This window comes from Anabrus simplex, chromosome 2, assembly GCF_040414725.1.
Source record: "Anabrus simplex isolate iqAnaSimp1 chromosome 2, ASM4041472v1, whole genome shotgun sequence".
Taxonomy (NCBI): Eukaryota; Metazoa; Arthropoda; class Insecta; order Orthoptera; family Tettigoniidae; genus Anabrus; species Anabrus simplex.
In genome coordinates, this window is record NC_090266.1 from 913,054 (window position 1) to 939,771 (window position 26,718).

At 41.1% G+C, this 26,718-nt stretch overlaps 1 protein-coding gene across 1 annotated transcript in view; it reads right to left on the bottom strand.

The window, feature by feature from the left end:
* The window catches only part of yata (N-terminal kinase-like protein yata), an 882,319-nt gene that overhangs the window by 22,978 nt on the left and 832,623 nt on the right, over positions 1-26,718 (bottom strand). The window contains exon 17 of the mRNA XM_067140315.2: positions 1,670-1,830. Coding sequence (XP_066996416.2) covers positions 1,700-1,830 — 131 coding nt within the window. The 3' untranslated portion in view covers positions 1,670-1,699. The remainder of the gene's footprint in view (positions 1-1,669; positions 1,831-26,718) is intronic.

A 26,718-nucleotide genomic window follows, 5' to 3' on the forward strand; every position in this document is an offset into this window, starting at 1 on the left:
TAATGGGCAAAGGGGCTAAAGGAGCTAAAGGGCTAATGGGCTAAAGGGCTAATGGGCTAGGGTGCCTCTCCTCTCTTTACCCGGGCTTGAGAACGGCTCTACATCTAGAGGCGGAGTTAACACCCTAAGGAAGGGAGAATGTTGGAAAATAATCTATACGAATATAGATACTCGATCGACTATATACTACAGAAGGATGACTTAGGTGAGGGTAAGCGCTGGGATTGTAGGAAGGTGTTTAAGCAGTTGTACTGTCGAGAGAGAGCTATTACTTAATAATACCTACACGACGTAATTCATGCACTATTTCAAAAATATCTGCTTCGTACTCTGTGTAACCAGCATCATGATAGGCTCTTAGCAGTTGCAAACGTTTTACGAGTACGTTGGGGTCTTTACAGTAGCTTATGTCTACATAGGGTAACAGAGGCTTGTTATGAACTTTGAACCCATGTGCAGACAGTTGATGTGTAGGGACTTGTTTTGATGCAATACGTGCTTTAGCAGTAGCGTTTCTAGGAGCAAACTTAACTTGTTTCGATAGCAATGAAGCGTCGAAATTTTCTTCTTTATCTTGTATCTCTTCTTGAAATGTTTGCACTGCGACAGAACGTGTAGTAGGCTTAGAAAATGAAGTAAACTCATCAAGCTGTAATGGCAATGAAACATTGAGATCTTCGGTTTCTTCTTCTTCTTTCCCTTTACTACTGTTTTGATCAACATCATTATCCTTATTATCATAATCTTGATCTTGCCTCTCTTTAACTTGAAGTTTGTGCTTAGTAACAGAACTTGTAGCAGGCCAAGACAACAAGGGAGAATTAAAAATCTCTCGCAAAGGTGTACTTTTTAAACATAAATCATTGTTCACTTGAATACGGTTGAGCTCTTTGTATTTTGTTCTTGATGAAGCTACATTACACGCGGCTTCATGACGTTGAGCGTTGTATGCGTTCTTGAACTCTCTTCTACAATGTTTGCAATGAAAAATTGTCCTACATGATATCTCATGACGTCTCTTGCGATAGCTTCGGGAAAATGCTTTTCCACACTCTTTGCAAATATACCTAGAAATAGGGTTTTCCACGACGGACTTTTATCTTCTGCTAACAGATTCTTCTTTAAAACTGCTAGACACTTGTTACTCGCTACTTCGATGATGCGAACAGCTTAGCGATTAGCAGTAAACTAACACAAGCGTATAAACAAGATAGCAACAGTGAGGTTTAACCCCGTCAGGAAGGCAGCAGTGAGGTTAGCGATGTTGTGTTGTTGGATTTTAAATTTCGCAATACGAGATGCATAAGGTAGAAGCCTTGAGGTTTAGCGCCGTAAAGATGGTAGCAGTGAGGTTAGCGATGCTCTATTGTCCTTAAGAGTGAGGTTAGGGTCCGTCAAGATGACAGCTGTCAAAAACGCACGTGGCTTCGTTTACCAACAAGAGCACGTGGTCGTGACGTCACGGTCACGTGGTATAAGTGTATTTTAAGTGTATTTTAAATAAAGGTTAAGATGATAAAATACTTATGTACTATACCCTTCCTTAAAAATATACTCTAAAATAATGAAAAGTATGGAATTATTTAAGGCCGGTCTACTGGACCGAAGTCACTTAAGTTGAGAGTAAAATTCATGTCACTAGCGGAGGGTTAAATAAAATAAATCTTACCAGCAAGCTTTGAAGGTGTGTTAAGGAATATTACATCTTCTTTGCTCCAAGTTTCATAGGTCCACCTGAGAGTCTTGTAGCTCTTCGAGCCTCAAGTTCTTTTTGACGTTGCAATTTTCTCTCTTCACGTTTTTTCCGAACTTCCTCTAATCTGATTGATGCTACACAAAACAGTAAAGAAGCACAGTATATAAATGAAGGAAAACTACACCAAAATATCCACAGCTCAGATTCTACTTATTCGTGAATTAAAAGTATTCTGTTTCCATAAGCTAGATGACAACTCATATAGGTGATGACTCAGCCATTAAAATACCTTTCCTTCACTTCATTCTGAGAACACTGAAAGACATACGACAATACTGAAGGGCATCGGAAACAAATCAGAATACACAATAACAAATTTGTATTGGCAAGACACATTAAAACATTGATGTATTTTAATAATAATTTTAATAATATCTATTTGACATTCTTATATACTAATGTTAATTTATAATAGCTGATGATGTCCCTTAGGGGACGAAACATGTACTAATATAATAAATTATAAATTGTATTGAATATGCGGACCACTTGTTTATAATATTTAAGTTTTGTTATTCTGGCAATAGCATTGTCATCATTCAATAAAAACTATCTTTTCCTTCTTATTTCAGTATGACGAAGTTTGTCGCAGTGGTTTTGTCACACATTCAATAAATAGTATAAAGATATTACAGGTATAATGCTGGCGCCTAATGTTTTTCTGTCCCTTACTTTTGACTGCCCCCATGCCAGCTTGACATTTTCTATCATAGACCTTCATGGATCGTTAAAAGTTGAGGTAATCTGGAGGTGTAAGGGACCGGCCTTTAACCGAATAGATCGTGCTATGGAGGCTAGGTGACTCATAATTCTGAACTTATAGAGTAGAGAAGCCTTTGCTGGTGGGATGTAGTGTTTACAGAGCACTCTGTCTTCTGGTATGGGCTAGAATAAATTTGGCCGGGCTGAGTGGCTCAGACGGTTACGGCGCTGGCCTTCTAACTCCAACTTGGCAGGTTCGATCCTGGCTCAGTCCGGTGGTATTTGAAGGTGCTCAAATACGACAGCCTCGTGTCAGTAGATTTACTGGCACGTAACAGAACTCATTCGGGACTAAATTCCGGCACCTCGGCGTCTCCGAAGACCGTAAAAGTAGTTAGTGGGACGTAAAGCAAATAACATTATTATTAAGAATAAATTTGTTACTTTCATTGACATGTCTCAGTCTTATCCTTGGCTTTGACAATACGAAAGTGACCGAGGTATGAGCGATTCTAGTAATACCGTTCCTTATGCAGCCAGTCCCTCTTATGAATGGTGTGAAAATATCGCTCACAGGGTCGGTTGGTGCATGCATTTCAGTGGGCTTGGCAGACTGATATGTAATAGCAACTTCTGGCTTAGTAAGGACAGCAACGGAAAACTGCCTCACTTCTCATTTTCCTAGTATGCCTCTTCAGTGACATCTATCTACGACAGCTGTTGGTGGAGCTGTAGATCAAACCAGCCTTCGGGCTGAATATCCAACATACATACATACATACCTACATAGAGTAGAGTTTAAAATGCCATTCAAGCAATCAGTACAGAAAATTGAGAAAATGCTCTCGAAAATTGTAAAAACATCACTTCTATATAGGAAAAAGTGATTCTGTGGGCTTGTCGAATAATTACCTTGAGAGCTGACTGCGATAGTCCATTTCCGAGATTAGAGACTAGCTCTTTAGAATGCGACACGCACGAAGAGAGTAAGATATCCAAGCAGCCAGTCGCGACCAGATCAGCCGAGCCACCAAAAGCAAAGCGACGAATCAGCCATGCCCGGACAGGCCTAACGACCAACCAGGCCAGACAGCCTGTCAGCAACCAGGACAGCCGAACCAGTGCCAAACCAAGACACCATGCTACTTCCAAGCCACGTACCGAAGACAGGCGCTACTTACATACTCCACGTCCAGCAATCTTCAGCCCCAACTCGTAAATGTAAAGAAATCTAATCCCATGTGAAGAAGTCAGTTTTGTATTTACGGCATTATGTATTCCAAGGTCAGTGCATGCAGTTCCCGTAGCAATGTTCTGCCACTAACAGGCTGACTGCTGCAATTCATGTCGAATTTGGAAGCGATTTTCATTCGCAAGCCGTGAAACGCGTCTCCGGTCCCTCACAGTCCGGTTTTCTTGTATGTTATACATTTACTTATATATCATTATCATTATTTATGTCATTGTAAGAACACCGTATTTATTTACCAATGTATTATAAACATTATTTAGTTCATTGTAAGAACACTATGTCAAATCGGTGGCATTCTGTGGCATCGACAGTTGGGAATCTTTGTTAAGGAAGAGAGCTGAATTTGAAGAACATTTTGTAAGAAATTGATTTCTAAACATGTTGCATATTACCCAATAATTTTCAGGGCGTTAGTACGCCAATGCTTCAGAATTTTAAAAACGGCGTGTCACATGTGACGAGTTTAGAAGATAATGCTGGCCCCTAATGTTTTTTGTCTTTTATTTTTGACTGTCCCCATGCCAGTTTGTCATTTTCTATCACAGACTTTCATGGATCATTAAAATTTGAGGTAATCTGGAGGTGTAAGGGACCGGCCCTTAACCGAATAGATCGTGCTATGGAGACAAAGTGACTCATAAATCTCAACTTACAGAGTAGAGTTTAAAATGTCATTCAAGCAATCAGTACAGAAAATTGAAAAATTCCTCTCGAAAGTTGTAAAAATATCACTGCCATATAGGAAAAAAGGATCCTGTGACTCTGATAGAGTTGTCCTTTTTGACGCGTGCAATCGTCTTGTCGTATTGAATGGTGGTCGTGTCGGTTTGTCTCCTCGAGAATTGTGTCTCGACTCTTGACGTTCGGCTGGGACATCTGACTAACTTAGGTGCTACTGCACGTGTATGGAAGTCTGCTGTGAAGTGCTAATAAGCATGTATTACCGTGGTATCAGACCATGAACTTGTTCGCAAAGTCATCGGCGAGTGTGGCGAGGCGTGAGGGGATCTAACCTCAACTTCGAGTGAGTATTCATTACTACGATTTCATTCAAACATTGGGAGAAGTGCCCTGTGCAACCTTTCCATTGTATTGTATCATTCCGGTAACTGTAGCAGGTTACTTAGTGGCGGTTTATCATCGTGCATTTTTTCACTAGCCAGGTTATGTGTACGTCTGAGCTAAGACGAAGGTATATTACGTTGTAAATGTGCATTACGAGGGTCGAGTCATAAGTCATGGCAACTATTCTTTTTCTCGCAAACAGGAGACAACACGGAAAATCTAAGGTATGCAATTGGAAATATAGGGCATGTACTTATACATAGTGCCTGAAGACAAATTATGACTTCAGGAGATTCTCGTACGAAAGTGACAGAACACGGGCCATTGGTAAACATTGTTTTATTGTGGTACAGACAGCAAATACACAAGACTACGTACAGAGGACAGGTCTCCACTGGTTGCAGACCTTCGATATAATCATCCAAGGTTTTCACTGTGCGTTGCCAGTGGTGCGGCCGGCGCTGAATACCATTCGCTGCATGTGTATCGCTAACGTGTGATACCTCTCTCAGAAATGCTGTTACGATGTCCTCTTTGTTAGCAAACCGTTGTCCACGTAATGGCTTCTTGACTTTGGGGTTAGATCATAGTAACACACCTCATGCTTCCCGCAGCTCTGCATGTCATTGGCGTGCATTTCTGTCGCAGAGAACTGCTATTTTAATATATAATCGTTGCTGCTGCTTATTGACTTCCATTTTGTGACGCTCTCACTCACACACTGAACTTACGGGCAGGCTTAGACCCACACTGTTGTTTACATACACCATCTAGTGGCATCATACGCAAGTACATACCGTACGTTTCCACATGCATACCTTAGATTTTCTGTGTTGTCTCCTGTTCGCGAGAAAAAAATAGTTGTCATGACTTATGACTCGACCTACATATTTGATTTAGCGTATGCAACGGGACGGGGCAAATCCGAATGTGATACCTTCGTAGGTAGGTCGTTGAAGCAGCCATTTTAAATTCAGTGATTATGTGGTACAGTGTTTTGGATGATGTTTTATGACAGGAAAGTGGATACTCATTCACGAATCTTACAACAATTACGTCGTTAAAATAAGCAAAATAATTAGGAGGTGAGGAAATTTCTGACTTGTAAAACGTGGCAACTCATCCCCTAGCTCTTTCCACGCTAACGGTAAAGTTGTAAATAATCCACAAGACGTCTGTGAGGCTTTGAGCGACAGTTTTAAAGAGAACTATGTTAATCCAAATACAGCCGTTAACTTGCACTTGGACAGGTCATTGCTTCCACCCCTCCCCCTCCCTCTCTGCAACTTGTTCTTTTTTTTGCTAGGGGCTTTACGTCGCACCGACACAGATAGGTCTTATGGCGACGATGGGATAGGAAAAGCCTAGGAGTTGGAAGGAAGTGGCCGTGGCCTTAATTAAGGTACAGCCCCAGCATTTGCCTGGTGTGAAAATGGGAAACCACGGAAAAACTTGTTCTTTTCCATACCCGAAGTGACGACCACCCAACGGAAAATACGACCACATGCAGCAGCAGGCCCGGGCATGGATCTTACTGCAGTGCGTGGAAGCTGTAACCCCATCCCTATGCACGCTGTTCAACTACTCCATTATTAAAAGAGTCGTGTCGCGTGAGTGGGAGTGTGCTAATGTGGTGCCGGTATACACGACAAGGAAAATTACAGGCCAGTGTCTTTAATATAAATTGTATGTAAATGAATGGATTGGCTGATAGTTAACAGCGTGCTGGAATTCTTGTTTAACTCCAATCAGCATGGTTTTCTCCCCGGGCGTTCCTACACAACGTTATCAACAAATCCAAATACAGCCGTTAACTTGCACTTGGACAGGTCATCGCTTCAACCCAAACCCCCCACTCGCTGCAAATTGTTCTTTTCCATACCGGTACTTAATTCGATTCCTTTGTTTACAATACTTCTAAGTGCAACACTAACTATTTTATATCAACCCTACTTGACTTCCAGATCGCTGTACCCTTGTCACCGCTACCAAGGCCACCCCGTTTCCCTGAATGTAACTGCCTATAACCCTTCTAAAACAATTTCCTAACTTATATGTACCTACTGCGGTTTAAGTGAAGGCCATCAGAGCGCAGATCCCTGCCTGCTACTCACCCATTAGGATCGAGAAATCGCACTCCCAGTTTCCCACATACCCAATCCATAGTCTCATTTAAATCCCCAATCATCTTCCAGTCAGTATCCCTCCTACGCAGCATACCACTGATAACTTCCGCTTCCGTAAACTGCATCCGTGCTGCATTTACCAGATCTCACACATCCCCAACTATGTTGGTACTTATGCCAGCTTGCCTTGCGTTGTGTGTACCAACGTGAAACACTACCACCTTCTCCTTTCCCTCTTCCTTTTCTACTTTCCTCAACATCTGCCTCAACCTAATTCCTGGATAACACTCTACCCTGGTTCCCTTTCCTCCACAGACTTTCCCCGCGTGTCTAACCATGGAATACCCCATGACCCGAGCCTCAACCCTACCCACCTCATTTGATCCCCTCCCCTCCTGGTCAGCCCTATCTTCTCTCACTGCTGCAGAAGCTACTTCCTCCTCCCATTTCTCCCTCCCATGACCCTGTTCCACCTGTGATTTCTTTTCCACTACACTACATTTCCCTTTCCTGCCTTTTTCCTTCCTCCTACTTCCACACATTTCAGCAACAGTTTCCTGTTCCTCATCTTTCCGCGGTTGTTGTACCTGCAGCGACTCGTACCGATTTCTCACAGACACCTGTGCTGAATTCTGCTCCTGAACAGAATCCTTAGCCTGAAACCTCCTTCCCTTAAAACATTAGACCACCTGTCTTCTACAATTCCCCCATTTCCTTCCCATCCCTCCTTTACACCTACTGTATCCTGTACATTTTTTGAGGGAGGCCTACTTTCCTTCATGTCCACTGAGAGAATTCAAATTATCTCCCTCAAACTCTCCAACTCCTCCCTCATACTCCCTAATGCGTGGCCACACCCACAGTTTCTACACTTGCACTCCTTAGAAATTATTTACGGAATAATGACGAGAAAAGGAAGAGTAAAATAACTTATTCTGTGCAAAATAAAAATGAATGGATAGATATATTGCCTATAAAAATGAAAGGAAATAAATATTGTCTAGGATAGTTCACAAAGATCACACAACAGCAAGGTAATAAATATAATCTACTACTACACTACAGTACTATTTGGTTGTACGATTTTTTCTACAACACCCTAAAAGAATGAAAATTACTGTTAATTACAGAAAACCGAAAGTAATAAACAAGAATTAGGCCTACACAATTCTAAACTGCAGCTATGTCTACCCTAATGACTGCAACAGAATTCTAGTAAGATAGTTAATACAGATACCACAAATACTACAGATACTACAGATACCATACTACACAAATATTTCACAGTAACAGAATAAACACACTAATTTATAATAAGATACCTAATATAATACACTACAATGATTTTAAACTACGTTCATACGTATCCTAATTGCAATAGGTTATTATTAAGAACGTGGTTCATGGTGTGAGTTACTGTAGTCACGTCCTAGTTCGTGAACCATGCGCAACGGCTGAGTGGCATAGTGAGTGATCCTGAGAGTCGGGATACCAGTTGCTATGGAATGGGAGTGGGCACCTCGGACATATTCTGAGTCGTGGCCCTTCCTATACTCAGGCGGCTAGGACTATACAACTCACCAGTGGTCCATAACCCGTTAGAGGAGAGATCCTCACTTGGACTATGTGCAAGTAGGGTAGCATCCTGCTTCATGAATTTACCGAGCTCAGAACATTTTAAACAAGCCTCGGACCTATGGGAGTAAGGGAGTCCCACTCCCATTTGACAGGTGAGGGACTCCTCGGAAACAACTTGGCGAAAGCAATGGAATTCGATGGGGAGCTATCAATATTAATGGGGCTTATGGAAGACAGAAAGCAGAACTGGCTGAGTCAGCAAAGAAGATGCATCTGGATGTGCTAGGAGTAAGTGATATTCGGGTAAGAGGAGATAACGAAGAAGAAATAGGAGATTATAAAGTGACTTGACGGGTGTTAGAAAGGGAAGGGCAGAGTTTGGGGTAGGGCTCTTTATCAGGAATACCATTGCACGCAACATAGTTTCTGTTAGGCACGTAAATGAGTGAATGATGTGGGTAGATTTGTCACTTGGAGGAATTAGGACTAGAATTGTCTCCGTGTATTCACCATGTGAGGTTGCAGATGAGGATGAATTTGGCAAGTTTTATGAAGCATTATTGTGACATCGTGGTCAGGGTTGTTACGTGCTCCCTAAATCATGGCTACTATCTCCACATTACATCTTACCTTCTGCATACTTCGCCGTCGTGCTGCCGTAAACATTCCTCCTGGACTTACTTTGCTCCGTCTGCTCACTCGCCTCACCAGCGACTGCGTGCTGTCTCGCCTTCCTCGCCGGCTCTCGATTACGTCACCTGTTTCTCGTATATTCCAGACTACGCTTCCCTCCGCTATATAACTCGCCGCTGCCTTTCCATCTGCGGTCAGGTATTCATTGTGCATGTAAAGCAGTGGGAGCAGGAACTCGTTCGCACGGCTGGTCCGTGGCTATTTTAAACATTCTATTCTACGTCACATCATATCATCTTTGTGCAGGGTGAGCGGACTTGTCTTAATACTTTCGATTTTATTCACTTCTTAGCCCTTCAGGCCTTAGCATTCATATTTTTTTTTGAACTTTGGCCCATTCTGGGCACCTCATGTCGCTTGTTAAACAACTTCAAATCCTACAGACTTGATCAGAATCTTGTGGAAAAGGATTGTGCTTCGGCGAACTCTACCATTGACACGGAACTTTGTCTACGCCCTGTGTGTGCGTGATTTTATTAATACGGAAATAGACACTGCAGCCTGATTTTTACCCTCTCTCTCCCTCCCCATTCCCTTTAATCCTGCATTATTTTCCCTCTCCCTGCGTATTTCTTTTCCTGTTCCGTTGACCTCCTTTCTATTTTCACAAATTTTACGTCGTTCTTAATTGTAATAGTGGCCTATACCCTTCGTTAACTTTTCTCACATGGTGCTTTTTCTCTTTTAATGTAAAAATATTGTTGTTAGATCGCTTTGCTATTTATCCATAAGACATGCTATTTCCAGTTATTCCATAATGTGTTTCCGCAAATGTATATATTTTGTTTTGTTAACAGGGTTATAATTAGGTCTACTCATAGTCTCTATCATTGTCCTCATAAATTCTTTTTCTATTACTAACACAACTTAGAAGATTTTGTTACAATCTCAAAATCTATTTTCCCTTGAGGAGTTCTATGCTAAGTTTCGAATTCTTGCTTACGCACTTATACGTTGTAATTACTGTTATTTTTGTTTCATATTCATCAAAGTTGTTTCTTGATTGTAAAAATGTTTCCTTCTGGTGGTCTTGTAATACATCTTGTGATTTAAACCTTGTTGTTTGGGCTGTTTTTGCTATCCCTGCTTCCCCTCCCCTTTTTCTTTTATGCACTTACCACGGTATACCTTCTGGGTAAGGGTCCAGAAAATAATCTCTGCGCTATTCTGCTGACACCTTGGAATTTATTCTGATTGCTATGCCTCCTTTCTTCCCATGCCATCTGGTAGTTGAACTCGCGAGTACTGCTTATGCGCTACAATAGACTTGGCTGGTGTTTTCACTTGCGCGTGACCTTGGGCTCAGTGCTTTGGGTTCTACATATACACTGACTTATAACTTGGATTTTCTGCATTTTGTATTATATCGTCTATCTACAGATATTATCAATTTTCGTTAACGTAAACGCTAAAAAACAAATTAAAAGATTCCATCAAAAATGGTAGCAGAATATTTTTCATTTTAACTTGTCCTAGTATACTCATTCTGTACCTCTTCTCTCTTGTTCATTTTTTCTATTTTTCTCTAACTTCAAAGATGGTATGTTTTTTCTGATAATTTTCCGTTAGGAGAAGATTCTACTCCATTACCTTCCACATTACCCCATAATTTATCTTCGCCTAACCCTCCTGTTCGTGACTTAATTTCCTTTTCTAGTTCTTCTTCCCCTTCCATTTACCCATCATCTACCAGTTATACACCTGACCTATTAACCGAAGATGTAAAACCTTCTTTCCAACAGTATCCTATGGCTCCGTCTCCACCTGGCTATTCTGCTCCTCCGGTACCTCAAAATGCTTCAGTTGACAGCTCACTCAATATACAGATTATTAGGCAATCATTACTACAAGTTCCTCAATTACAGACAACGGACCCTCGTAGCCTAACTATCTGGCTTTTTTTGGTTCGAAAATTTTTAAACATTAAGGTCGCTTCTTTTCCGCAATTAATTGACCTCTTATCCGACTACGGGTTATTTCAACCTTTTGGTTAGATAATATGTCCAATTTTTCTAATTGGTATGAATTAAGGCATGCCATTTATAATTATTTTTTACCCCTTGAAGTTCGATATAAACTGAGTACCGAGTTCATTCGACGTCATCAATTGCCTACTGAACCAGCACATGATTACTTAGATTCAATCATCACCTATAGTGATATTCTGAATATTGCTTATAATACTTCGGGATTAATTTCCATTGTACAATTCTACGCCGCTCCGTCATTCTGTCTGCTATTTAATGTACTTAATCCTCCTGTTTCCCTTTTTCAGGTATGTAATTTAGCTCATCAACATGCTATTAATTCTTTAGGTGATCATTCTTATTATGCTTCTGTTCCACCACCAGTAATTCATTCTACTTCGTTACCTCTATCATTGCCTCTCACTTCCGTTCCTGCTGTTCGTGCCCCTGGCCACATTACAAAATATTGTAACACTGAGCCTTCTGGAAACACCTTTCACCCACGTCGTTGGGCAATAGACGTTTACTTGGGGAAAAAACCTGCCTTTCGTTTGTCAGGTATCTCAACCTTACTCCTCAATACATGCTTCCGAATTTTCGACTGATTTTGCCTCATTTTTACCTCGCACCTCCCACGTTCTTGTAACTGTAAACAATTTACCCTCTGTTGCTTTACTTGATTCAGGAGCTGCAGTTTCTCTTATTAGTTTCCAGTTTTTTGAATCTTTAAAGTCAATTTCTCCCCAACTGCATTATCTTCCATCCTCTACTCAATGTCTTTCTGCTTCGAATCAATCCTTGCATGTTCTTGGTACGATCTCTTTGAATATCAAAATGCAATATTTCTCTTGGCCTTTCACTTTTCTTGTTGTAAAAGATTTATCATCTCCTATTGTTTTATGTTATGATTTCTTTTCTCATGCCGGTATTGTTCTTGATTCCTTGCATTCTAGGGTTTTTTTCATTTTTCTTCCAAGTCAGTCCCGTTGGTGGATACTCTCGATTACCCTCATTCTTTACATTCTACTTCTTCTAATATCACTTCTGTTCATTCCGATCACATCCAAGCTTTGCTTACTGAATTCTCTGACGTCATCACCCCAACTTTGGGTACTGCCAAACATTTGTCTGCACATATTGACCTTACTGATTCAACTCCAGTCCGTTCCTCCCCTTGTTTTCTTCGCCCTCCTAGGATGAAGGTCTTGAACCAATTAACTGACAAAATGCTTAAAAATAATACTATCATTCCTTCGTCTTCTAATTACGCTTCACCTGCTTTTGTTGTTGATAAGCCCGATGGCTCCGTTAGATTTATTGTGGATTACAGGAAGCTGAATGATAGGATATTATATGACGCCTACCCCATGCCTAAATTACAATCTGCTTTCCAACATTTTTCCGGTTCCAAATATTTTACCATTTTCGATCTCAATTCTGCTTACAATCAAATTCCTTTGGACGAAATCAGTTCTCGTTACACTGCTTTTATCACTCCCAATGGCTTATACAAGTTCAAAAAGTTCCTTTTGGTTTAAATCTTGGTTCACAGATAATGCAACGTTTTGTTGATTCGTTGTTTTCTGACATTAAGTATAAGTATTTGTTTCTCTTTATTGATGACATTTTGATTTATTCTCCTGATCTTCAACCTCATTTGTCCCACGTTCGTGAAGTTCTCACTCGTCTTCGCAATGTTAACCCTTCGAAGGTTTTGATTGCACAAACTTCCATTACATTTCTTGGACATATTTTGAGTTCCCAAGGTATCGCGGTTGATCCCGATAGAGTTTCCGCCATTCATAAAGTACCTCCTCCCAAGAACCTGAAACAATTACGTTCCTTTCTTGGGATGGTTGGTTTCTATGCCAAGTACATTCCAAATTTTTTATTAATCTCTGAACCTTTAAATCTTCTCAATAGGAAAGGCATCAAATTTCATTGGTCATCCCCTCAACAAACTGCATTTGATCTCATGACATCTAAATTGTCTCACGCTCCTCTTTTGCAGATTCCTGATTTTAATGTAAACTTTGAACTTTCCACTGACGCCTCTGATGTAGCTATCGGTGCCGTTTTGCAACAAACCATTGATGGCCACACTCTCCCCGTTGCCTATTTCAGCCGCATCTTATCACTTCTTGAACGCAAATATTCCACCTATGAAAAAGAAGACCTTGCCCTCATTCTTTCCATTGAGCACTTTGCCGACTATCTTGATCACCGTGAATTTATTGTCAGTACTGATAATAAAGCTCTTTCGTGGCTTCTTCATAATGCGCCTAAAATAGGTCGCACCGGTCGTTGGTTGCTCCGGTTATCCCGATTCAAGTTTTCTCTTAATTTTATTTCTGTTACAACAATTCTGTTGCTGATGCTCTATCCCGTCTTTTTGAAGATCATCAATCTTATGATTCTGAAATAGATTCTCTTCCGATTAATTCCATTACCTCTGTATCTTCTCTTACAAATTTTCCTCTTTCTTTTCAGTCTTGCTTACAATATCAAGAACTTGACCCGTACTGCCAACAACTTGCTCGAGATCTTTCCTCCCCTGATTATTCTGGTCCTTTCCGTTTCCAGAATCAGTTAATTATTTTCAAACCTACTCCTAAGGCTACCCTTCGTCTTGTTCTTCCTTCTGCTTTACGCTCAATGATTTTCAATATTTTCATGGTTCCCCTGTTGGAGGGCACTTTGGTAGAGCTAAGACCTACGCCCGCCTTGCTTCTCAAATTTCTGGCCTCAAATGCGTAAAGATGTTTTTTCTTGGGTTCGTTCATGTGACTTATGTCAGAAACATAAGCCCCTAAATCATCTTCCGTATGGTACTTATGCTGCGTCTCCTGCCACCTGTCCTGCTGAAAAATTTTACATTGATATCATCGGCCCACTTGTGAAATCTTTTAAGTCTAACACCTATATTTTTACCTTACTTGATGGCTTTTCTAAATTCCTTATCGTCCGCCCTTTGCGTAACATTTCTTCGCAAATTATCATAAATCTGCTATCTAATCAAAATTTTCCGATTACTGGTCTTCCGAAGGTCGTTGTTTCTGATAATGCATCGATTTTCACTTCTAAGGTTTTTATAATTTTTGTTTTTCTTCTGGCATTAAATAGATTTGTACTTCACCTTACCATCCTCAAGCTAATATCGTTGAACGCTACTATCGCAATTTGAAATCTTTTTAACCATTTTTCATTCCCATGATCATAAATCATGGGGCACTGAACTTCCATATTTTGTGTTAGCATTAAATTCTACTATCAACAGTTCCACTTCTTATACCCCGGCTAAGCTCTTTTTAGGCAGGGAACTACACACCCCTCTTTCTTTAACTTGGGACTTACCCTCCTTGTTGGATAACCCCCCACCTCCTTACACAGTCCCAGTTGGAACGTGCTCTTCAACATCTACTTCATGCTAGGGATCTTCATAAAAAAGTCCGTAATGCTCGGGTTGGAAACCATAAATTTAAGCTTATTGATCTTGTCTTACTTAAGAATCACCCTGTCAGTTCCCCATCTCAGAATCTTTCTGCCAAATTTTCTCCTCCTTGGCTTGGCCCTTTTCGGATCCTTTCTTTTCCCTCTCCGAATACTGCCCAACTCCAATCCACTCAGAACCATACTGACATTTAAAAAAGCCCATTTTTCTCAATTAAAACCGTTCTATATTTATTTTTTTTCTTGTTGCTGGCAGGGGGGAAATGGTATTGATCACTCAGCTGTCACTTTTTTCTCCCTCCCTTCTTGTTTCCTTGTTATAAAGTCCTCCTCTGCGAACCATGTGACCTTGCCGGGGTGGGGAGGCTTGCGTGTCCCAATGATGCAGATAGCCGAGCCGCAGGTGCAAACATATCGGATGGGTATCTGTTGAGAGACCAGACTAAGGAATGGTTCATCGAAAGGGGGGTAGCAGCCTTTCGGTAGTTGCAAGGGCGGCAGTCTAGATGATTGACTGACACAGCCTTGTAATAATACTCAACATGGCCTAGCTGTGTTGATACTGCTACACGGCTGAAAGCAACGGGAAACTACAGCCGTAACTAACTCCCGAGGACATGCAGCTCTCTCTGTATGAATGATGTACTGATGATGGCTTCCTCCCGGGTAAAATATTCCGGAGGTAAACTAGTCCCCCATTCGTATCTCCGGGTGTTTACTACACGAGAGGGGGCGATCATCAGGAAGATGGATACTGACATTCTACGAGTCGGAGCGTGGAATGTTAGAAGTTTGAATCATTGTGGTAGGTTAGAGAATCTGAAAAGGGAGATGGATAGGCTAAAGTTAGATGTAGTTGGTATAAGTGAAGTACGTAGGCAGGAAGAACAAGATTTTTGGTCAGGCGACTACCGAATTATCAACACAAAATCAAACAGGGGAAATGCAGGAGTTGGTTTAATAATGAATAAGAAAATAGGGCAGCGGGTAAGCTACTACGACCAGCATAGTGAAAGAATTATTGTCGTCAAGATAGACACCAAACCAATGCCCACCACAATAGTGCTGGTCTATTTGCCTACTAGTTCAGCGGACGATGAAGAAATCGAAAGAATATATGAGGAGATAGAAGATTTAATACAATATGTAAAAGGTGACGAGAATCTAATTGTGATGGGAGACTGGAATGCAGTGGTAGGCCAAGGAGGAGAGGTAGTACAGTAGGAGAATTTGGATTGGGACAAAGAAACGAAAGAGGAAGTCGGCTGGTTGAATTCTGCACTGATCATAATTTAGTCCTTGCCAATACTTGGTTCAAACACCACAAACGACGGCTGTATACGTGGACGAGACCTGGAGACACTGGAAGGTATCAAATAGACTTCATTATGATTAGGCAGAGATTCAGAAACCAGGTGTTGGATTGCAAAACTTTCCCAGGAGCAGACGTGGACTCTGACCACAACTTGTTGGTCATGAAATGCCATCTGAAGTTGAAGAAATTGAAGAAAGGAAAGAATGCAAAAAGATGGGATCTAGACAAGTTGAAAGAAAAGAGTGTGAGGGATTGTTTCAAGGAACATGTTGCACAAGGTCTAAATGAAAAGGCTGAAGGAAACACTGTAGAGGAAGAGTGGAGAGTCATGAAAAATGAAGTCAGTAGGGCTGCTGAAGAAATGTTAGGAAGGAAGAAAAGATCAACTAAGAACCAGTGGATAACTCAGGCGATACTAGACCTGATTGATGAACGACGAAAATACAAGAATGCTACAAATGAAGAGGGCAGAAAAGAATACAGGCGATTAAAGAATGAAGTGGATAGAAAGTGCAAGGTAGCTAAGGAAGAATGGCTGAAGGAGATGTGCAAGGATGTCGAAGGCTGTATGGTCCTAGGAAAGGTAGATGCTGCATACAGGAAAATCAAGGAAACCTTTGGAGAAAGGAAATCTAGGTGTATGAATATTAAGAGCTCAGATGGAAAACCACTTCTAGGGAGAGAAGACAAAGCAGAAAGATGGGAGGAGCATATCCAACAGTTGTATGAAGGTAAAGATGTAGATAATTTGGTTCTGGAACATGAAGAGGCTGTTGATGCTGATGAAATGGGAGATCCAATTTTGAGGTCAGAGTTTGACAGAGCTGTGAGTGACCTAAATAGGAACAAGGTACCTGGAAGTGATGACATTCCCTCTGAATTACTGACTGCCTTAGGAGAAACCAGCATGGAAAGGTTATTCCATTTAGTGTGCAAGATGTATGAGACAGGAGAAGTCCCATCTGATTTTCGGAAGAATGTTGTTATACCTATTCCCAAGAAAGCCGGTGCTGACAGGTGTGAAAACTACCGCACCATTAGTTTAGTACCTCATGCCTGCAAAATTTTAACACGTATTATTTACAGAAGAATAGAAAAACAAGTTGAAGCTGAGTTGGGAGAAGATCAATTTGGCTTCAGAAGAAATGTAAGAACACGTGAAGCAATCCTGACTTTACGTCTGATCTTAGAAGATCGAATCAAGAAGGACAAGCCCACGTACATGGCATTCGTAGATCTAGAAAATTCATTCGAAAATGTTGATTGGACCAAGCTATTTATGATTCTGAAGATGATAGGGATCAGATACCGAGAACGAAGAATTATCTACAATCTGTATAAAAATCAGTCTGCAGTGATAAGAATCGAGGGCTTTGAAAAAGAAGCAGCAATCCAGAAAGGAGTGGGGCAAGGCTGCAGTTTGTCCCCTCTCCTTTTCAATGTTTACATAGAACAGGCAGTAAAGGAAATCGAAGAGGAATTTGGAAAGGGAATCACAGTCCAAGGAGAGGAAATCAAAACCTTGAGATTTGCCGAAGATATTGTTATTTTATCTGAGACTGCAGAAGATCTCGAGAAGTTGCTGAGTAGTATGGATGAAGTCTTGGGTAAGGAGTACAAGATGAAAATAAATAAGTCCTAAACAAAAGTAATGGAGTGCAGTCGAACGAAGGCAGGTGATGCAGGAAACATTAGATTAGGAAATGAAGTCTTAAAGGAAGTAGATGAATATTGTTACTTGGGTAGTAAAATAACTAACGATGGCAGAAGTAAGGAGGACATAAAATGCAGACTAGCACAAGGAAGGAAGAGCTTTCTTAAGAAAAGAAATTTGCTCACTTCAAATATTGACATCGGAATTAGAAAGATGTATTTGAAGACTTTCGTGTGGAGCGTGGCATTGTATGGAAGTGAAACATGGTCGATAACTACCTCAGAAAGAAAGAGAATAGCAGCTTTTCAAATGTGGTGTTACAGAAGAATGCTGAAGGTGAGATGGATAGATCGAATTAAGAATGAAGAGATACTGAATCGAATTGGTGAGAGGAGATCGATTTGGCTAAATTTGACGAGAAGAAGACATAGAATGATAGGGCACATTCTAAGACACCCAGGACTTGTTCAGTTGGTTTTTGAAGGAAGTGTAGGTGGTAAGAACGGTAGGGGTAGACCAAGATATGAATATGACAAGCAGATTAGAGCAGATGTAGGATGCAACAGTTACGTAGAAATGAAAAGGTTAGCACAGGATAGGGTGGCATGGAGAGCTGCATCAAACCAGTCTATGGACTGATGACTCAAACAACATGTTATAAAGTTCGCCCAGGCATGACTCCCCCTTTTGTTATATTAGCTTATTTTGCTCCTGTTTTTTCTTCTCTGCTCACCCTGCCCTGCTCCCAATGCTGAATTCACTCATGCCTGATCCCCACCTTCAAAATTTATTTTTCTCTTTTGAGATTTGTTTTCTTTTATATATGGGGAAACATTAATTGTTAATATTACTTTGTCTTAGTATGTACACAAAAAAATGGTAATACTTTTCCAGGCCACATACAATTTTACTATTTTCACTGTATACGATCCGGATCGTTCCTTCTTCTCACCTCTTTCCTTCTCTTCTTTCCATTTATCCTCTTACCCCTTCTTCTTCCTTTCTTCATGCTGCTTATATTTTTTTCCTCTGTTTTCGTACCTGGTGTTATCAACTGCATCCTTCTGCGTGTTCCTAAGATGGCGCCTCTCCGGGACATCGTGGGACCTTCGTCACATTTCTTCTCCATCTACGTCTCACCACACCTCCGTCACGAATCCTTCGGAATCTTCTGGGTGGTGGGACTATGTTACGTGCTCCCTAAATCATGGCTACTATCTCCATCTTACATCTTACCTTCTGCATACTTCGCCGTCGTGCTGCAATAAACATTCCTCCTGGACTTACCTTGCTCCGTCTGCTCACTCGCCTCACCAGCGACTGCGTGCTGTCTCGCCTTCCTCGCCGGCTCTCGATTACGTCACCTGTTTCTCGTATATTCCAGACTACGCTTCCCTCCGCTATATAACTCGCCGCTGCCTTTCCATCTGCGGTCAGGTATTCATTGTGCATGTAAAGCAGTGGGAGCAGGAACTCGTTCGCACGGCTGGTCCGTGGCTATTTTAAACATTCTATTCTACGTCACATCATATCATCTTTGTGCAGGGTGAGCGGACTTGTCTTAATACTTCCGATTTTATTCACTTCTTAGCCCTTCAGGCCTTAGCATACATATTTTTTTTTGAACTTTGGCCCATTCTGGGCACCTCATGTCGCTTGTTAAACAACTTCAAATCCTACAGACTTGATCAGAATCTTGTGGAAAAGGATTGTGCTTCGGCGAACTCTACCATTGACACGGAACTTTGTCTACGCCCTGTGTGTGTGTGATTTTATTAATACGGAAATAGACACTGCAGCCTGATTTTTACCCTCTCTCTCCCTCCCCATTCCCTTTAATCCTGCATTATTTTCCCTCTCCCTGCGTATTTCTTTTTCTGTTCCGTTGACCTCCTTTCTATTTTCACAAATTTTACGTCGTTCTTAATTGTAATAGTGGCCTATGCCCTTTGTTAACTTTTCTCACATGGTGCTTTTTCTCTTTTAATGTAAAAATATTGTTGTTAGATCGCTTTGCTATTTATCCATAAGACATGCTATTTCCAGTTATTCCATAATGTGTTTCCGCAAATGTATATATTATGTTTTGTTAACAGGGTTATAATTAGGTCTACTCATAGTCTCTATCATTGTCCTCATAAATTCTTTTTCTATTACCAACACAACTCAGAAGATTTTGTTACAGTCTCAAAATCTATTTTCCCTTGACGAGTTCTATGCAAAGTTTCGAATTCTTGCTTACGCACTTATACGTTGTAATTACTGTTATTTTTGTTTCATATTCATCAAAGGTGTTTCTTGATTGTAAAAATGTTTCCTTCTGGTGGTCTCGTAATACACCTTGTGATTTAAACCTTGTTGTTTGGGCTGTTTTTGCTATCCCTGCTTCCCCTCCCCTTTTTCTTTTATGCACTTACCACGGTATACCTCCTAGGTAAAGGTCCAGAAAATATTATCTGCGCTATTCTGCTGACACCTTAGAATTTATCCTGATTGCTATGCCTCCTTTTTTTCCATGTCATCTGGTAGTTGAACTTGCGAGTACTGCTTATGCGCTACAATAGACTTGGCTGGTGTTTTCACTTGCGCGTGACCTTGGGCTCAGTGCTTTGGGTTCTACAGATATGATCAATTTTCGTTAACGTAAACGCTAAAAAACATATTAAAAGATTCCAACAGGGTCAACAGCAAGGATAAAATAGTGCTAATGGGCGATTTCAATGCGAGTGTTGGTAACAGAACTGAAGGATAAGAAAGGGTGATTGGTAAATTTGGGGAAGATACGGATGCTAATGGGAATGGGAAGCTTTTACTGGACTTCAGTGCAAGTATGGGTTTAGCAGTTACGAATACATTCTTGAAGCATAAGGCTATTCACCGCTACACATGGGAGGCTAGGGGTACCAGATCCATAATAGACTATATCTTAACCGACTTCGAATTCAGGAATCTGTCAGAAACGTACGAGTTTTCCCGGGATTTTGCGATGATACAGACCACTATCTGATCTGTAGCGAACTGAGTATCTCTAAGCCTAGGGTAGAGAAAGTGAAATCTGTCTGCAAACGAATAAGGGTAGAAAATCTCCAGGACGAGGAAATTAGTCAGACGTACATGCATATGATTAGTGAGAAGTTTCGAACGGTAGTAGTATAATACAGGGATTCTGCGGCCTCCTCCCGCGGGAAATTTGAATACTGGCGGGAAATTTGAATTTTGGCGGGAGATATGAATTTTGGCGGGAGATTTGAATTTTGGCGCGAGATTTGAATTTTGGCGCGATATTTGAATTTGTAAACAAAGCCACGTGCTTTTTGACAGCTGTCATCGACAACAACGCATCGCTAACCTCACTGCTGCCATCTTGACAGGCCTAAACCTCAGTAGAGCCAACTTAACCTAACTAGCGCGAGGTAAACAAAGCCACGTGTTTTTTGACAGCCACGTGCTTTTTGACAGACAACAACGCATCGCTAACCTCAGTACTGCCATCTTGACGGGCCTAAACCTCAGTAGTGCCAACTTAACTTGACTAGCGCGAGGTAAACAAAGCCACGTGTTTTTGACAGCCACGTGCTGTTTTGACAGCTGTCATCCGCCATCTTTAAACCACAGAGCACTGTGCTGCCCCCTTTATCGTAGTAGATGTAAAATTCGGCACCTGTCATCGGCAGTGCTGCCATCTTGGCGGGCCTAAACCTTAGTGCTACCAACTTAACCTCACTAGCGTGAGATAAACAAATCCACGTGCAGCTGTCATCCGCCATCTTTAATCCATAGAGCACCGTGCTGCCCTCTTTAGCTACTTACCTTTGAAATGTGGTACGTCACAGCTGTCATCCGCCATCTTGCATCGCAAACCTCAGTGCTGCACTCTTTAGTTTGAAATGTAGTGGCGGCAAATTCTACGTGCTCTTGTTTGGAAACAAAGCCACGTGCAGCTGTCATCCGCCATCTTTAATCCAGAGAGCACCGTGCTGCCCTCTTTAGCTACTCACCTTTGAAATGTGGTACGTCACAGCTGTCATCAGCCATCTTGCATCGCAAACCTCAGTGCTGCACTCTTTGGCTAGATACCTTTGAAATGTAGTGACGGCAAATTCCACGTGCTCTTGTTTGGAAACAAACCTATGCGCTTTTTTGTCAGCTATCATCCACCATCTTTAATCTAGAGAGCACCGTGCTGCCCTCTATGTGGTGGTGGTAAATTCTACACGCTCTTGTTTGGAAGCAAACCCATGTGCTTTTCTGACAGCTGTCAACCGCCAGAGAGCACCGTGCTGCCCTCTTTATGCCGGTGGCAAATTCTACGTGCTTTTTGACAGCTGTCATCCGCAAGAGAGCACCGTGCTGCCATCTTTAGCTAGATACCTTTGAAATGTGGTGGCGGCAAATTCCACGTGCTCTTGTTTAGTAAACAAAGCCATGTGCTTTTTTGACAGCTATCATCCGCCATCTTTAATCAATAGAGCACTATGCTGCTATCATGCGGGTAATTTCGTTAGCTGTCATCCACCATCTTTAATCTACAGAGCGTCGTGCTGCTCTCTGTACTAGCGGGCAATTTGAAAAGTTCTGTTACTTGTCATCCGTCATCTTTAATCAACAAAGCTTCGTACTGCTATCTTTAGCTAAATACATTTAACATGTGGTGGCGGATAATTTGAAAATAAAAAACCTTCCGTTAGCTATCATCCGCCATCTTTATTCAACAGAGCATCGTGCTGCCATCTCTAGCTACATGCATTTAACATGTGGAGACGGCAATTTGAAATTCCATCCAGATGCCATCTTTAATCAACAGAGCACCGTGCTGCTATCCCTTTGAATTGTGGTGACGGATAATTTGAAATTCCGTTAGCTATCATCATTAAACATTAGTGCATTCGTTAACCTAACCTCTCATCTATCTTGAAGGAGATTATACGACACCCCCCTACCACCTCCGCCTCCTCCTCCTCCTCTGTCAAGGCATAACTTTATCGAACACGCATCGCGAAAGCAAGAGTGTGCAGCGATATGCATGTTTAGACTTGCGGATTACGAAAGAAACATAACAAGACTTGAATCGAACCCTGCACTCGATGTCGTTAACTTCAACATGTGATTAAAACATTGTCTGGTGTGTTCAGAACACTACATAAGTAGAATCGAACGCTGTACAACATGTTAGGGGATACCTTTGTTCTAAGAAGATCAGATTGAAACATAACAAGACTAGAATCGAACACTGCACTCGATGTCGTTAACCTTAACATGTGATCAGAACATTGATTGATGTGTTCAGATCACTAAACAAGTAGAACCGAACACTGTACAACATGTTAGGGGATACCTTTGTTCTAAGAAAATTAGATTGCAACATAACAAGACTAGAATCGAACACTACACTCGATGTCGTTAACCTTAACATGTGATCAGAACATTGATCGATGTGTTCAGATCACTAAACAAGTAGAACCGAACACTGTACAACATGTCAGGGGATACCTTTGTTCTAAGAAAATTAGATTGAAACATAACAAGACTAGAACCGAACACTGTACAACATGTTAGGGGATACCTTTGTTCTAAGAAGATCAGATTGAGACATAACAAGACTAGAATTGAACAGTGCACTCGATACAACATGTGATCAGAACATTGATTGATGTGTTCAGATCACTAAACAAGTAGAACCGAACACTGTACAACATGTTAGGGGATACCTTTGTTCTAAGAAAATTAGATTAAAACATAACAAGACTAGAATCGAACACTGCACTCGATGTCGTTAACCTTAACATGTGATCCGATACAAAATGTTAGGGGATACCTTTGTTCTAAGAAAATTAGATTGAAACATAGCAAGACTAGAATCGAACACTGTAAGAACATTGTTTGATGTGTTCAGAGCAAAAGTACAACTTCAATGATTTACCTAGTGTAAAACACACACTGTGCGCATATCGCATAGCTATCTCGCCTATCACTTGCCTAGTATGAAAATCAAAAACACACTGTGCACATATCGCATAGCTAAGTCGACAACACTTCAAATGATTTGCTTAGTACGAAAATAAAAAATCTATACCGCGTAGCTAACTCGTTCATCACACTGCTAAGAGGCTTAGTAATTGCAAATACACTGATATATGTCATACGAAAATCAAGAAAGCATACTGCGTAGCCAACTCGCTCGGGTCATTCGCTTAGTAATTGCAACACGACTAGAACACTGATACACGTTACTTTTTTTCTCGAAACACATACACACACGGATAAGAATGTTGCGAGATACTACATACTTACATGTTAAAAAAAATAGGGGGATGAAAGATCATAAATTATACGTACGCATGTTGTCTCCTCCAAGTTGTAAGACGAAATAGACGCAGTACTGCGAGTTTCCGCTCTAGATGGCGAACGGAAGTAGCATGATATCTCAGCCAAAAAAAATACGCGTGAGCTTGCATACATGCAAGTCAGACAAAGTGATGGATACCGCGATTCAAATCCTGGCAACTTATGCCGTCAGGAAGGGCGTCCGGCGAGCATCTAGCTGTAAATCCCCGATTCTCATGTTAGAAAGGGCAACTTGTTGTAAAACATTCTTAATCCCAGTTCTTTGACGTCAGGAAGGGCAACCGATCGAAAACAATAGTGTATGATGTAAGAGGCTACATACTGTCAGTTTTGCGTCAGGAAGGGCAACTAGTCTTAAAACAAATTCTTGCGATTTAAAATCTTAGTTTTGCGTCAGGAAGGGCATCCGGCTGTAAAACAATAGTTCGTGATACAGCTATTTAAAATCTAAGAAGAGCATCTAGCTGTAAATCCCCGCTTCTCGTGTTAGAAGTTGTAAAACAGATTCTTAATCCGAGTTCTTTGACGTCAGTTAGGGCAACCGGTCGAAAACAATAGTGTATGATGTAAGAGGCTAGACACTGCTAGGTTTGCGTCAGGAAGAGCAACTAGTCTTAAAACAAATTCATGCGATTTAAAATCTTGGTTTTGCGTCAGGAAGGGCATCCGGCTGTAAAACAATAGTTAATGATACAGCGATTTAAAATCTAAGAAGAGCATCTAGCTGCAAATCCCCGATTCTCGTGTCAGAAGTTGTAAAACAGATTCTTAATCCGAGTTCTTTGACGTCAGGATGGGCAACCGGTCGAAAACAATAGTGTATGATGTAAGAGGCTAGATACTGCCAGTTTTGCGTCAGGAACGGCAACTAGTCTTAAAAAAATTCTTGCGATTTAAAATCTTAGCTTTGCGTCAAGAAGGGCATCCAGCTGTAAAACAATAGTTCATGATACAGCGATGTAAAATCTAAGAAGTGCATCTAGCTGTAAAACCCCGATTCTCGTGTTAGAAATTGTAAAACAGATTCTTCATCCGAGTTCTTTGACGTCAGGAAGGGCAACCGGTCGAAAACAATACTGTATGATGTAAGAGGCTAGATACTGCTAGTTTGCGTCAGGAAGGGCAACTAGTCTTAAAAAAAATTCTTGCGATTTAAAATCTTAGCTTTGCGTCAGGAAGGGCATCCAGCTGTAAAACAATAGTTCATGATACAGCGTTTTAAAATCTAAGAAGAGCATCTAGCTGTAAATCCCCGATTCTCGTGTTAGAAGTTGTAAAACAGATTCTTAATCCGAGTTCTTTGACGTCAAGAAGGGCAACCGGTCGAAAACAATAGTGTATGATGTAAGAGGCTAGATACTGCTAGTTTTGCGTCAGGAAGGGCAACTAGCCTTAAAACAAATTCTTGCGATTTAAAATCTTAGTTTTGCGTCAGGAAGGGCATCCGGCTGTAAAACAATAGTTCATGATACAGCGATTTAAAATCTAAGAAGAGCATCTAGCTGTAAATCCCCGATTCTCGTGTTAGAAGTTGTAAAACAGATTCTTAATCCGAGTTCTTTGACGTCAGGAAGGGCAACTGGTAGAAAACAATAGTGTATGATGTAAGAGGCTAGATACTGCTAGTTTTGCGTCAGGAAGGGCAACTAGTCTTAAAACAAATTCTTGCGATTTAAAATCTTAGTTTTGCGTCAGGAAGGGCATCCGGCTGTAAAACAATAGTTCATGATACAGCGATTTAAAATCTAAGAAGAGCATCTAGCTGTAAATCCCCGATTCTCGTGTTAGAAGTTGTAAAACAGATTCTTAATCCGAGTTCTTTGACGTCAGGATGGGCAACCGGTCGAAAACAATAGTGTATGATGTAAGAGGCTAGGTACTGCCAGTTTTGCGTCAGGAACGGCAACTAGTCTTAAAACAAATTCTTGCTATTTAAAATCTTAGTTTTGCGTCAGGAAGGGTATCCGGCTGTAAAACAATAGTTCGTGATACAGCGATTTAAAAGATAAGAAGAGCATTTAGCTGTAAATCCCCGATTCTCGTGTTAGAAGTTGTAAAACAGATTCTTAATCCGAGTTCTTTGACGTCAGGAAGGGCAACCGGTCGTAAAACTATGGTGTATCATCTAAGAGGCGGGGTGTGCAAAAAATGCTATCATTAAGTAAGGGTTGTTGATGGTGACGTTAAACCTTATGCAGACTCCTTCGAAAATGATTGTGAGTACAAGAGTGTTGAGGATGATTCATTTGTCGGATGGAGGCGTTAAGCTGTGTGCAGGCTTCTTCGGTAGGAGTAGGCTATGTACCAGCACTGGGTGTTACCCCCTCCCTACGGTAGTATATTACATTCTTAGGTAGTTTCGAGGGCGTGCAAAAAAAAAAAAGCCAGTATTAAGTAAGGGCTGTTGATGGCAGGTGTTAAACCTTGTACAGGCTCCTTCAACAGGAGAAGCCTACATGCCGGCGCCGTGCAGGCTCTTTCGATAGGAGTAGGCTATATGCTCGCACTGTGTTTTAACCTCTCCGTACAATCATGATATTTTATGTTAGGAACTTACATAGGCTAAATGCTACACATTCCGTAGCAGAGCCGGGAATCGAACTCGGGCCTCCGGGGGTAGCAGCTAATCACACTAACTACTACACCACAGAGGAAGACTATTTCAGTTTTACAGAACAGAATATTTTACAACCTTAATACGCTTATAATCTAGCAATAAGACGTTCTATGAGTTACAAGTTGCTTATCAGCACACCGTGTCTTCGTTCAAGGTTAGTGCAGCCGGAAGCCGAGTGTACAATTACAGCCAACATAT